A 15,083-nucleotide genomic window follows, 5' to 3' on the forward strand; every position below is an offset into this window, starting at 1 on the left:
TTGTTGACATGCTAATAATGATCGTATTGGCACAACTGCTCTTAGCACCCAACAGAGCCGCAAATTAGCAGTGAAAGAGAGTGCGAGGGCAGAGCGCGTATAACAGCTGCTTCTGCTGCTGCTGGGATACGCCACAAAGGCAGACATTTTTATGCTTATGCCAGACAAATAACAACAACTGCGGCAACAGCAACTGCAAACAACAACAAAACGCGCAAAAGCACATAAACTAAGATAACATACGCACAAACAGCAGCAGCAGCAACAACAACAACAACTGCATCTACAGCAGCCGTAGATTTCTTAACAGCGGCAACAACAAATGCACTTCCTGTTATTATTGCTGCTGCTCTCTCTCCCTAAAGTTTCTGTGTGCGTGTACGTGTGTGTGTCTGTTTGCTTAGGTGTATGTTCGCTTGTATGATTTCAACGCCGGCAGCACTTTGCTGTTTATTTACACAGACTTCTTTTACATTATTTCATATGCATAAATTGCCACCCACACAAACAAATGCATTTGCACACACATGAAACAGCACGCACGCACACAAGTGTAAAGTGCGTACACCAAATGAGCGTAATTAAGTGCAAAGTCTTCCTTTGCTGCTTGCTCTCACACTTACACTCTCTTTCATCTACTCAGTGCTGCATGTGTAGCTTGATAGCAAACGAGAAGCAGCGCATCAAAGTTATTGCGGCTTCTCGTACATTGCAATTTTTGACTCGCATAGAAAAGGACGGGAGTTCGCTACTTGCGCAAAATCATTGTTATCAATTCAGTAGCGTATTCAACAGTCAACATTGCTTATACTTATATTTGGTATTTTTAGAAGTTCATGCACAACAGCAAAGAAAAAGCTTTCGTCTTTCTGACTTTGCCGTAGAAATTCTTGTTGTAAATTTATACTTGATTTACAGTTGTTTTTGTAGTTTGGCTGCTGTAAAGCTTATAAAAGTTTGCTTTACTTGAATTCTCTACCTTTTTGTTCATGTGTTAAAATTGCATAAATTGTTTTTATTTTTCCTTTGCGTGCTTGTGTTGATTTTGCCAGCAACATATTTTTGCTTAAATAAATATTTTTTTTAGCAACAAAGAATTTTAGTTAGTATGAACTAATAAAATAGAGTTTTGAAAAATACAAAAAATACAAACTGCTCTCTGCTCTCTCTGCTTGCTTGGTGAATTTTTGAATAATCAGTGCTACCGCAGTGCAGAGCTTTATGAGAGGAAGAGAAAGGTAGCGTTATTCAGCTGACATTTACTTTATATTCAACTCGTCTCTTCAGGCATTTCATCATTTAAATTAGCAAGCGCTGTCGCCTTGACAGCAGCAGCTACAACAACAATAAAGGGACACGCAATGCACACACAGCGAGAGAAAGGGAGGGAGAGTGTGAGTGAGTGAGAGTGAAGAGAGACAATGGCCAAAGCATTGCATCAAACAAAGCGTGGAGCACACAAAAGGCTGCTGTTGGTGCTGCTGCTGGCCGAGCACAAAAGCAATTGACAAATTTACCAAGGTGCGCTCACTCACTCTCACTCGCACTCTCTCCATTTCTCTTGGTAGGAGGCATTTGAGAAATGGCTCACAGAAAATTCACTGAATAGTGATTTTTCATAGTGATAACAATGGCTCGCTCTGATTTGATTTGATTTGCATGCGCCATATATATGCCGTTATATTTTCTTTCTCTTATTTTGCACATTCTCTTGTGCATTGTTTTTGTTGTTGTTCAAGCAAGCTTTGGCCTTAAACTCTTATACGCTCGCTTTAGTTTATATTTATGTACTATGCGCTCTCTAACTGTAATATCGTTTCAATCATCGTTCTCTGTCGCTCAGCTCTCATTACTATCCGCTTTCAATAAATCTGCAGAACTTAATTTCCGGCCGAATGATGTTACTATCCAGTATCAAGCATCCAGCGTGCAGCATCTGCCATCTCCATTTTCCATTTTCTCCCACACATACATAAATTTTCACCTTTAAGCGCTTTTTGTAATTACATTTCAGTCGGTTCTCCATTTCGCTGGACATTCTTATACTTGCTGTTGTTTTTGGCTGCCGCTTTTAATAAAGTTTATCTAGCGTTGTCCTTTGTTTCATCCTTATCGACATGCTTGTAAATTTATGTTTAGTCTCTCTCTCTGTTGCTGTCTCGCTCTCTCCGTCTGCACCGTGGGCGAGCAAATATTTTCTTGGAGTTAATTGAATTTGTGGGGTGGACCAAAATTCAAGTGAATTTCATTCAACTAGATTTCATTGCTCCTTAACATAATTTTAGGTGCCTGATGGGGGGCGACTGCGACTCGTACTTCATAGGAACTCCTAATGGCGCCTTAATTGCTTAAGTGACAAAACTTGTTAAGGGAACAACGATATATGACCTGTCCCTAGAGGAAACCACTTAAGATCAGGCACACATGTTAAATCTTAAGTCTCTGGGTGGTATTAGGATAAAATAAAAAAACTTCTATGTTGTCAAAGAAACTACAAAGAATTTTGCTGTTTTCCTTGCCTTTTTTAATTTTTCAATTTTTTTCTTTTCATCAGGTGAAAATCCACATATCATCGAGCATCCCATGGATACGACGGTCCCTAAGAATGGCCCATTTACGTTCAACTGTAAAGCCGAGGGCAATCCAACTCCTTCGATTCAATGGTTCAAGGATGGACGCGAACTGAAGACGGACGAGGGCTCGCATCGCATAATGTTACCCGCGGGCGGTTTATTCTTTCTGAAGGTAAGTCTTAAAGTCTATCATTAGCAGACTTTCCAGCTGCCCCAACTCGATTTCTCTCGTTTCTTTGTTTCTTGGGAATCGCAACATTTGTGCATCAGAAATGTTGCTCATATTATTTTATGCGCTTCCGATTCGTTGCATTTCGATCGGCAAGTAAAACAGAGTGCAGACAGCTCGTAATAATAACAAGAGATATGAAGGGCATGGACATCAAAATGCCCCCCTTTCAGGCCTGCCAAACAGTCTAGGCTGAAGAACTCTTGTTGCTCTGTGTTAGAGATGGAATTACATCAGAGAGAAGGGGCGGAAAAGGGAAGCGAGGAAATATCGAAGACTTTTCTAGAGGTTTAACTTAGGATAGGGTGGAAGCCATATATGAAAGAAGTCTTGACTCAAATGTAGTTCAGGTAGAATAGTTTTTGAATAATTTTGATTTATTTTTTCAAAAATATTTCAAATTTAAAATGTTTCAAAACATCTAGAAATATTGAAAGGCGCTTAGTGATCAATATATTCGATTTAAACTCAGAAATAATTATATAAGAATATTTTCAAAATTTAAGAATTTGTTTATTTTAATATTTATTTAATTAGGATTTTTAAAAAAAACTTTTTATATATACAAAAATGTTTTAGAATACTGGAAAAATATTTATACTGTATTAAAGAAATTTATTGAAAAAAAATGTTCTAAAAATATTCTCAGAAATATGTTGAAAACAATGTTAGTATTTTTTTAATATTTTTTATTCTTAGTATTGAAAGTGTCTTCAGTATTCATCTAAACGATTTCGCACTGCATTTAAATATCGCTTCATTTGTCATCTCTACGTCTTTTCACATTCTCCTCCCCTTTCCGCCTGGTGCGTGCACATTTCACAATTCAAGCTAACGAGTCTTGGTGCAGGGGCAGGCGATGGGGGTTGGGCGCAGTCACCCTCTGCTAAGCACCCACTCACCCCCTGCGCTGCAATTTTTGCCAGTTTTCCTTCATTTTTTTGCCCCGCTTCGGCTTTGTTTATATTACATTTTTGTATACCCCCCGCTCAGTTGATTTTCATTAAATGCAACAAAAATGTATTTGATATAAAATTTATTGTTATTTTTTTCTGGCTTCTATTTTCCATTTTAATGGAATTTAACGAATTATTTCGAGTTGAGCGCGCTTTGAATTGAGTTTTTGTTAAATTTGTTCAAATTATTGTTTTGACGAATGGGTTGCAATATTCTGGACGCCAGTGTCGAGTGGGCAGCGTGTGAGCGGGGGGCGGGCATCATTATCATTAAAAATCATCAGGCTACATATCTCGAGCTGAACAGAACCCGGAAACTCGAGAAGAGTTGCCTCTTCCTACCCCCAGTTAATTTTTATTGTTTTCAATGGCATTTTTGGAGCCGTGCCCCAATCCTAAGTGACTTGTCGGCCGGCTTACAGTTTGTTGCCAATTAAAACTGAAGAGGCCAAGTGATTAAGGCACAAACGCACACAGACACGACCCTCTCCGCAGAGGGTTGTCTACTCTTGTTGTCTTTTTTTAATTAAATTAAATTGCGTATACGTCGAGTGGACTCGTTTGGTCAGCAGTTGAATTTTGGGTCCAGAGTTTTATTTGATTTTTGGCTGAGCGCATTTCGTTTTTGATCTTTGCACCGACACGTGTCGCTCTTAAGCTTCTAACTACTCGCCATCATATTACACATATCTTCTCTAAAGTATCTAATCTAAAACACACTCTTTCTCTCACTCTCCTTCCAGGTCATACACTCGCGCAGGGAGAGCGATGCGGGCACGTACTGGTGCCAGGCAAAGAACGAATTCGGCGTCGCACGTTCCAGGAATGCAACGTTGCAAGTCGCATGTAAGTATCTATAAGTCAAGAACTTTTAGTCAATCGGCTTAAGAACTTTTGTACAAGTCAATTTTAGATGTTGCTCTATATTTTCTGTAAATTTCGGCTAAATTATGTGTGATTTAAGGGTTGTTTTTTAATGGGCATAGGTTAGGCCGTGATTAGTTATAGATTATAGTGTATTTATCAATTTATTTGGTAGCTGGAAAGTTCGAATGAGGGAAGGAGCTCTTTTATAAGACTTGATAAATTAAAAAAAAATATAGAAACTTGCTACAATTTAGCACACAAAAATCTTTGTATCTTCTAAAGTTTTAGATATATTGTTACAAAAGTTTTTTAAAATTTAGAGAGAAGCTTTGTAGAGCGTATATATAAAATTTTACGCAAATCTCATGTCATTTAAGAGTTGCAGTTTTAGTTAAGATAGGTTTACACTAACTAAATACTGAATATTTAGGGAAAGGTGCATTGATTCAAATGAAAAACTTTCATATAAAGAAAATAAGTTATAGTATTTGTTAAATTATTTTAGCAGAGGAAAGTACGGGGCACATTTAACCATACATTTATCACCATATCAGCTACAATCTAAGGCAAATCCTAAAAAACTTTTTACGAAACTAATTTTCAAGCCTTCTACAGCTTATATCAAAATTTTCATAGAAAACCCATGTAAGTTAAGGTTTGCTATTTCATTAAAGTGAGGTTTTCCTATGTGACAACTAGTCTTTAAATAGCTGGCAAGCTGCTATGGCTCGTACTCCGACATGCTTCAGTTGCTAGCAATATTTTTAATAGTTATTTTTAGCGTTAGCCACATGTAACTTCATATAGGCATAAGACCAAAAAATCGGCTCAATGACGTTGATCGATTGACGTTGCACATTTACAGCTAATGAACTTGCGGCCAGCCTGGCCAACCCTTCTGCAAGTGCATTGCATGACCAGTTGCAAGTTGCTGTTGCTGTTGCTGTTGCTGGTAGACGCGGCACGCCATGCACTTGCATTGCTTTCTAATTAATAAAATAAAGCAGTTCGCAGTTTGCAGTTCGCAAAAATGTTTTGTAATTGATATCCAGAGCAACAGCAGATGGAGCGATTAGCAACAGGAGAGGGCGGCACGTTCGCTGTTTATTTTTGGGGCTGCTTTGCGCTGCGTTGCCAAGGGCTGTTCCCAAGCAGATTAATTAATATTGCGTAGCCGCAGTCGAGCAAAGGATTTCAATTTCTGCAGTCCTCGAGCCTCGCTTGAAAAGAGCCTTCAGCATTCGCATTCGCATTTAATAGTCTTCACCTGGCTAACAATTGTTTATCTTTAACAACATTGCACGGTCCACTTGGATTCAATGCTGGATTGGTTTGTTAAGCTCGCATTTAGTTTGCGTAGCTGCTTTCTGTGTTGCCTTTGGCGTCCACTGAAGCGCATTATGCGTTTATTGAAGTGCATTTTGCATTTTGCATTTTGCATTTCACATTCTGCATTTCACATTTCGCATTTCGTATTTTACATTTTGTTATTCTCCATTTAAATACCCTGTATATGGCAATGGCATGGAATGGGGTGTAATGAAATGGGCAAAGCTCTGCAAGAAAAACAAAGATCTAGGCTGCACTGCCTTTATATATGCCTTAGTCTAGTCTTTCCCAGATTCAGCTTTTGTTTTGTTGGGATTATAGGCAACAGTTGAAAGGCAACGGAGGAATTTAAGCTTAGGAATATTTTTATTAAACGTATATAGAATAAATAATCTAAGCGACTTTTGCTGCGGGAGAATCATGTTAGAGATACATCGGAAATCTAACATCTAGCTGGCCTAAGCAAGGCATTTTCCAGAGAGAAGCAAAAGGTTTTCCTAAGATTTACATTCGTCAAGCTTCTAACAAGGTTTACCCTTAGAAATTTCCGATCTAATTGACCTAAATATGGAACGAAAAAAGTTTTCCTAATCTTTCAAAAGAAAGAATTTGCGCTCAGGAATATTTTCATTTAAAGGAATACATAATAAAGAACCTGAAAGACTATAGCTGAGAGAGAATCATGTTGACCTAAATATGGAACGAAAAAGTTTTCCTAATCTTTCAAAAGGAAGAATTTGCGCTCAGGAATATTTTCATTTAAAGGAAAATATAATACAGGACCTGAAAGGCTATAGCTGAGGGAGAATTATGTTGTTAAAGATACATCGCAAATCTGACATCTAGGTGGCCCAAGCTTGAAAAACAAGGTGTTTTCCAGAGAGAAGCAAAAGGTTTCTTTAAGATTTCCATTCGTCAAGCTTCTACCAAGGCTTACCCTTAGAAATTTCCGATCTAATTGACCTAAATATGGAACGAAAAAAGTTTTCCTAATCTTTCAAAAGAAAGAATTTGCGCTGAGGAATATTTTCATTTAAAGGAATATATAAAGAACCTGAAAGACTATAGCTGAGGGAGAATTATATTGTAAGATACATCGGAAATCTAACATCTAGGTGGCCTAAGCTTGAAAAACAAGGTATTTTCCAGAGAGAAGCCAAAGGGTTCCCTAAGATTGCTATTAGTCAAGCATCTACCAAGGCTTACTCTTAGAAATTTCCGATCTGATTGACCTAAATATGGAAGGAAAAACTTTTTACTGCGACAGATAAAAGTGAGACAAGATAAGAGCTTAAGCTTTGGCTATTTATCTAGTTTATATCTAGCTTTCGACTCAGCGAACTGACAGCTCTATGGTCTTTCATCTAAGAGCTATGGCTTACAATCTTCTTTAGTTTCCATAACACTTGAGATACCACTCAATATGCTCGGCAGGATATTTGCAAGTCATGCTTACTCCTTGGTTATCAATTTTGCAATTTCTGTTTGTAAAATACGTAAAAAGAAATAACAGCAGGAAAATACGCATTGCAAATGCCAAAGCTTATTAATATTGCAGCTGCAGTCGAAGTAGCAACGGCAGCAGCAGCAGCAGCAGCAGCTCAAAGTCTGGACTGCACATCATTATCAAGGTTTTATTGGCGTATTGAGCGCAAGCAGGTGGGCGAGTGCGGGGTAGATTTCAAATGGCAGACGGCATTAAGTATGAAGAAGGGATAAAGCAAATGCTGCAGGATGTTTGTCTCTGAAGCTGCTGTCCGTTACCCTGCCCCAAAGTGGAGTTATTAATATTGAATCAATCAAAGCTTAACCCGTACCCGTTACAAAATTCTCTCGTTTTCTCTGCTATTCTATTTACAGTTCTGCGCGATGAATTTCGACTGGAACCGCAAAACACGCGAGTGGCCCAGGGCGAGGTAGCGCTGATGGAATGCGGTGCACCGCGTGGCTCACCGGAACCGCAAATCTCCTGGCGCAAGAACGGACAAACTCTGAATCTGAGTGGCAATGGCGCCGGTGGAGGCAACAAGCGGATACGCATCGTCGATGGCGGTAATCTGGCCATACAGGATGCCCGTCAGTCGGATGATGGCAGATACCAGTGTGTGGTCAAGAATGTCGTCGGCACTCGCGAGTCGAGCACCGCTTCTCTCAAGGTGCACGGTAAGTGTAGAGACTCGTGTCCAAAGAAGCTGCCCCTACTTTACGCTCTCTCTCTCCATCTCTCTCTCTCGCTTGCAGTGCGTCCCTTTCTCATACGCGGCCCGCAGAACCAGACAGCTGTAGTGGGCAGCTCCGTTGTTTTCCAGTGTCGCATTGGCGGCGATCCCCTGCCGGATGTCCTTTGGCGTCGCACAGCCTCCGCCGGCAACATGCCACTACGTAAGTCATCTGCACAGCTCTATATTATTATTATATCTAAGGCCGCCCCTTGGCCGAGTCAATTAAGCGGAATTTAGTTTCATTTCAAATGAAATTTCAGCTTTTACTTTGCCATATTTGCATTGGGCGAGCAGTTTTGATAAAGGCAACTGTCACAGTTCGAAAAAAAAGTTTGTTTTATGCGGTTACTTTGGCCTGTGGCATTTCATGTTTACATTGCAACAGCATTTGCTGAGCTACACTGAGAGAAATGTAAGGAAATGTGTATCTGAAAGCTAGAAGCTGATGCCTGAAATTATCCCACATTCGTATATGATCTTTCCCTCAAGCAAATGCCCACTTTCAGCTCAAATTTACAGCCATCAAAACTTGTCTAAGACTCTCCTTAGAGTCATCTTAATTTGGACATTTCATTAATAAAATAACTTCGACTGAAACATAGCAAACTTCTAAGAACTTCTCACTAGCTTCTCCTCCTCAAGCAAATGCCCATTTCCAGCTGAAATCTACAGCATTGATCTCTGAATCTTAAGCCATCAAAACTTGTCTAAAACTCTCTTTACAGTCATCTTAATTTACACATTTCATTAATAAAATAACTTCGACTGAATCATAGCAAACTTCTAAGAACTTCTCACTAGTTTCTCTCCCTCAAGCAAATGCCCATTTCCAGCTCAAATCTACAGCATTAATCTCTGAATCTTAAGCCATCAAAAATTGTCTCAAACTCTCTTTAGTCATCTTAATTTAAACATTTCATTAATAAAATAACTTCGATTGAATCATAGCAAACTTCTAAGAACTTCTCACTAGCTTCTCTCCCTCAAGCAAATGCCCATTTCCAGCTCAAATTTCCAGCATTAATCTCTGTCTCTTAAGCCATCAAAACATGCCTCAAACTCTATTTAGACTCGCTTCAATATGTACATTTGTTTAACGCAATAACTTCTCTAATGCTGCTCTCTGCTATTCATACCATCTTACACTAGCTAAGTCACATCCTTGCTCAGCTCTGCCAAGCCATTTCTCTCAGTGTGATAAACACCTATACGAACAGTTAGTTAGTTGTTGTTGTTAGTGCGATTGTGGTTGTGGATGGGATATGCCACGCCCCACGCCTCGTCCCCCTGCCGTGTGTAAACACAACTGTAACTTTTAATTCCGTTAATTGCCAATCTCTGTTGGCAGCAATCAACAATTTTGCTTGCACAACACTCGACTGTTGCAATGTTGTCCTTCAGACAGGGACGCACTTTCCCCCCCAAAGAGTGCAACTAACCAGGGTAAAAAGCTGTGTTAGGAAATGCTCGCAGCTCGCACACATACACTTAGTCTGTCTCCCCTCTGCGAGCTAGTTACGCTTCTTTAAACTGCCCTCGCAGCCAAAAGCCGTAAAAGAAAATACGGCAAAAACACATTCCGTCAGCTCAGACGAGACTTGAAGTTGCCAGAGATAGAGGAAAAGTGGGCGAAACTTTTGTTAAGCAAACAATTGGCACAGTGGCCACTGAAGGAGCAACAACAACAACAACAACAACAACAACAACATTTAAAACCTACTTCGCAGTCAGTCAACCAAGCGAAAAGAAAGCAAGTTTTTAGCCATGTATTGAGGGTAGTTTGAGTAAGACCCGAAACAGCTGCGAGAATTATAGATTCAGGACAACTCTACATGTGCCACATAGCCTTAGATTACAGGGTATTAGCACTTCGATATCCATCACACTAGTCGCTGCCTTTTGTTGCAGCTCTCGTCTATCTTTTATTGTAAGACACAACCACAAAGCTAGCTGCTCAATGTGTATATCCGACCCTGGCTCGGCCGCTGCCCCCGCCAGCTTTGGCTTAGTTTGCTGCGGTTATTTGAACTCCTCGGCTGCCAGTCTTGGCCATTTTTACGCTACTTGAACTACTAACGAAGTAGAAGAAGACGTCCGACTAAGTTGCTCGTTTTTGACTTGCTCTCACATGTCTCTCCCTCGCTGCCTCTACCCCCCTCTCTCTGCACAGGTCGCGTGCATATACTTGAGGACCGCAGTCTGAAGCTGGACGACGTCACGCTGGAGGACATGGGCGAGTACAGCTGTGAGGCGGACAATGCGGTCGGCTCAATTACAGCCACGGGCATACTCACCGTGCACGGTAAGTTAATTGCCCCACAAACTGGTCACCCCCAACGCTTAGCCCGCAACCAATCCGCTGTTTGCTTTGTTCACTTCCGCAGCGCCGCCCAAGTTTATTACACGCCCCAAGAACCAGCTGGTGGAGATCGGCGATGAAGTGCTGTTCGAGTGCCAGGCCAGCGGACATCCTCGCCCCACCTTATACTGGTCCGTCGAGGGCAACAGCTCATTGTTGCTGCCCGGCTATCGCGATGGTCGCCTGGAGGTCAGCGTCACGCCCGAAGGTCGTTCGGTGCTCGCGATAGCGCGCTTCGCCCGCGAGGACTCCGGCAAGGTGGTCGTCTGCAATGCGCTCAATGCCGTCGGCAGCGTCAGCAGTCGCACTGTTGTCACTGTGGACACCCAGTTCGAGCTGCCGCCGCCCATCATAGAACAGGGTCCGGTCAACCAGACGCTGCCCGTTAAGTCAATTGTGGTGCTGCCTTGTCGCACGCTGGGCACACCAGCTCCACAGATATCCTGGTACCTGGATGGCATACCCATCGATGTGCAGGAGCACGAGCGTCGCAATCTCTCCGAGGCCGGCACACTGACCATTTCGGACCTGCAGCGCCATGAGGATGAGGGCTTGTACACCTGCGTCGCCAGCAATCGCAATGGCAAATCATCGTGGAGCGGCTATCTGCGCCTGGACACGCCCACCAATCCGAACATCAAGTTCTATCGTGCAGCAGAGCTATCCACCTATCCGGGTCCGCCTGGCAAGCCGCAGCTGGTGGAGAAAGGCGACGATTCGGTCACCCTCAGCTGGACGCGCAGCAACAAAGTGGGCGCGTCTAGCCTGGTCGGCTACGTCGTCGAGATGTTTGGCAAGAATGAAACCGACGGCTGGGTGGCCGTCGGCACACGCATACAGAACACCACCTATACCCAGCTGGGCCTCGTGGCGGGCGTGAATTACTTCTTCCTGATACGCGCTGAGAACTCGCATGGCTTATCGCTGCCCAGCCCCATGTCGGAGCCCATAGCCGTGGGCACGGTGAGTAGCCTAGCGTAGGGAGCTTGAGCCTGGAGCTAGCTTAACTTAAAAATCTTTTCGATTCGCAGCGTTACTTCAACAGCGGCTTGGATCTGAGCGAGGCACGCGCCAGCCTCTTGTCCGGCGATGTGGTCGAGCTGACCAATGCGAGCGCTGTGGACTCGACCAGCATGAAGCTCACTTGGCAGGTAAGAGTCGAGAGCTGCAGCCGGCCACTCCAGTACTCTCCAGAGCTAATACACTTTGTTTGCTTATGCAGATCATCAATGGCAAATACGTCGAGGGCTTCTACATCTATGCGCGCCAGCTACCAAATCCAATAACAAACTCGCTTACAGCCAATGCCAATCCGTTGCTGGCCTCCTCCACGTCCGCCGCGGTGTCGGCGTCGGCGTCGGCATCGGCTTTGATTTCGACAAAACCAAATATTGCCGCTGCCGGCAAACGTGATGCGATGGATGGCCACGAGGCACAGGCTCAGGCTCAGGCACAGTCGCAGAGTCAAATCCAAAGCGCGTACAGCAGCAAATATCGCATGCTAACCATATTGAATGGCGGCGGCGCTTCGTCCTGCACGCTGACAGGACTCGTGCAGTATACGCTCTATGAATTTTTCATTGTGCCATTCTACAAATCCGTCGAGGGCAAACCTTCGAATTCGCGCCTTGCCCGCACCCTCGAAGATGGTGAGTACTTGATGTCAGTTGGTGGGCGCAGCCTTTGGCTGCTTTGATGTATTATTTATGCGTGGCAAAGAGTCCATGCAGTTGTCTAATGAACCAGCTAAATCGCAGCCCGAAACTCAGCTAACCATATAAATGCCAGCACAGGCAGCGAGCAACCCTCTGCCTCGCGGGGGTTGCTGCCATGTGACAAATGCAGCCCAGGGGTTGGGGCTAGCAGCTCGCATTGCAACAATAGCGTAATACAATAAAGGGATATGAGCGCTAAAAAGGAAAATGCGTTACATAAATGCCAAGCCAGGACCTCACTCTTCCTCGCTCATCCCTGTGCTTGGCCTCAGCTGCCGATGCGGGTCCCCTAATCCCATATAATTTCGGGCCGCGCATAAAAAAGGCCGAGCTCCTTTCGGATATGGCAAATAAAAAGTATGTCAATCATTGAGCACTGCAAAAAGCGAATCATGCGGAATGTTTAGGCAAAGAAAAAGGGCTCGGGGCTTGAGCACACGTGACGCCATTCATCCGTATTGAATACCTGATGTGACGATTTACATGTGTCGCAGGTGAAAGAATGCGCTCAATGACTCGACATGTGCGTACCCAGAATGTCGTCTACAGCTAGCTATGCCTTGCAATTACAATGTTTTTCAGCTAAAGTTTTAAATGCTAGCGCAGAGAAACTACTTGCGGAGAAATTTGTGCCGCACTGAATCGATAAGCGATGTGGTAGGAGGGGTCTTCGCGAACTTAGAAGGAATAAATGAAAAAACCTCTGGAACAAAGACCAGCGAGGTAAGGGAAACAATAGGAAACGAGTTCTGGATTAGTGAAGAATAATGTTTGGGCAGCTAAACAGTCAATGCAGCAAGGACTGACAGGACTGACAAAGAGAGCACGGAGAAGCTAAAACTTTACGCTAGATAGAGTCCCTAGCTAAGAGCTCTGCTTGTCTCTATGGACTATGGACTTTAAGGTAGAGATGATTGGACTTGCTTTGATATATTATATTAGCCTATAGACATATTATATTAGCCTATAGAAACTATGCATTGCAATCAGTCTAAAGCAGTTGTCTATTAGAATATTGATCTGTCTCTCCGTGGAGTCTTCGCTATATCTAGAGCCTTCAGCCCACACACGTTCTGTTCTTAAGGCACAACTATTGGCCATTTCAAGCCTTTTAAGCTCACTCTCTTTGCCTAGCTTAATTGTTCAGCTATCACAGCTAAGTTCGACATATCTAAGCGCAAACTTGGCGAATTTCGTCGAGCTGATTTTGCTGTGAACTTCGCTTAACTAAGACACATGTCCTGCAGCTGCGCTTTTGCTCCAGCTGCAGTCGATAAGACTGTCCAAAAAAATTCCATTCAGCTCTCACCCGCTGCTGCTATCTAGGCGCTTGAGCTGCAAAAATGCAAAGACTTCAGCGAAACTTTGCAGACAGGTTTATCGCTGCATTTTATCACCCGAAAAACTTCAAAAGAGCGCGCAATGAGACGACTTTTTACGAAATAATTAAATACAAAAATAGAGAGAGAGCCAAGCAAATGTCAAGCAAAGGCAAACACGGCAACAGTGCCGCAAATAAGTCAACAAACGCTCGGCTGCAATACAAAATGCACAAATGTCAGCGGCAAAGCGCCCTCTGTCTGCGAGTAGCTGCAGTTGCGTGGAAGCTAACCAAATCAAAACTCATTTCGTATGCATCACATTTCCACCTGCGCGTTTCCCAACAACAACAACAACAGCTCAAAGAAATTGCCAACGCAATTGTGTAAAGATAAACAACAATTATTGCTGCCTGCAGACGAAGCTGCCTCTTTGGTGTCTCCACAAAGTGTTGCAGCGCCTTGCCATGCAATTTTGATGCGCGTTTGTTAGAGCTTGTTTGGCTTAGAGTAGGACGTGGGAGGTGGGTGCAGCCAAGAATCCACACAGGAAGCATTTGGCACAAGTCCCCCACAGTCAGAGCGGAACTGGGCAAATAAAGGATAAGCAAAAAAATAAAAAAAAAAATAACTGGGGAGTGTTAGAAGACAGGTTTAGGACGACTAAGGAATGCGCTGCAACAGAGAAATTGTGTAAAAAAAATTAGAAAATAAGATTTAAGAATTTAAAAGTTTAAATAAAATTATTTAAACTAAGATAAAATTTAATTAAAAATTTTAAGTGTGTTTAAAATTTTTAAACATATTTTTAAGATAATTCTGAAGGTAATGCTTAGGAAACAGTATCAATTGGGAACTAAACAAAAGTGGATTAGTCAAAGAAAAAAAGATAATTTAATATAAAAATATTAGAACCCATTTTTCTGATATTTCCATTGGAAAATAAAAGCTTTTAGAAAATTGAAACTATAAAATAATGGAACAAGCTATATTAATATATAGCTAACAAAAGAAAAAAATTAAATATAAAAATATTAGAATACATTTTCGACTAGGCATTTCCTTTAATTGGAAAGTAAAATAAGCTTCTAGAAAATTGAAGCTATAAAATAAAATACGGTATAAGCTATATTTATATACAGCTAAAACAAAAGAAAAAAAAATAATTAAATATAAAAATATTAGAACCCATTTTTCCAGAAAATTGGAACTATAAAATAAAATATGAGTATGCGAAATATCTATATATAGCAAAATAAAAGTGGAGTAGTCAAAGAAAGCAAACAGAAAAAAAAAACAAAACAAAAATAAAAACATTAGAATAAATTTTCTACTTGGCATTTCGTGATATATCTATAAACTCAAGCCGCACGAAATGCAGCTGCAAAAGCTAAGCAATGAATGAACTAGAGAACTATATACCACTTAGAGCTCACGAGTGTTTTACAACACTGTTTAGTAGTATTGCTGCCAATTTGCCAGTGTAAACAGCAGAGCATTTAGGGTCGAGTGCT

General features: G+C 41.9%; 1 protein-coding gene across 1 annotated transcript in view; it reads left to right on the top strand.

The window, feature by feature from the left end:
- The window catches only part of LOC111595847 (protein sax-3), a 55,417-nt gene that overhangs the window by 29,662 nt on the left and 10,672 nt on the right, over positions 1-15,083 (top strand). Inside the window, exons 2-9 of the mRNA XM_023309757.2 lie at positions 2,555-2,745; positions 4,502-4,604; positions 7,815-8,117; positions 8,196-8,336; positions 10,347-10,478; positions 10,561-11,498; positions 11,567-11,686; positions 11,758-12,184. Of these exons, the coding sequence (XP_023165525.2) occupies positions 2,555-2,745; positions 4,502-4,604; positions 7,815-8,117; positions 8,196-8,336; positions 10,347-10,478; positions 10,561-11,498; positions 11,567-11,686; positions 11,758-12,184 (2,355 nt within the window). The remainder of the gene's footprint in view (positions 1-2,554; positions 2,746-4,501; positions 4,605-7,814; positions 8,118-8,195; positions 8,337-10,346; positions 10,479-10,560; positions 11,499-11,566; positions 11,687-11,757; positions 12,185-15,083) is intronic.

The sequence above is a fragment of the Drosophila hydei genome, unplaced genomic scaffold (assembly GCF_003285905.1).
Source record: "Drosophila hydei strain 15085-1641.00,03,60 unplaced genomic scaffold, DhydRS2 tig00000172-arrow-pilon, whole genome shotgun sequence".
NCBI lineage: Eukaryota > Metazoa > Arthropoda > Insecta > Diptera > Drosophilidae > Drosophila > Drosophila hydei.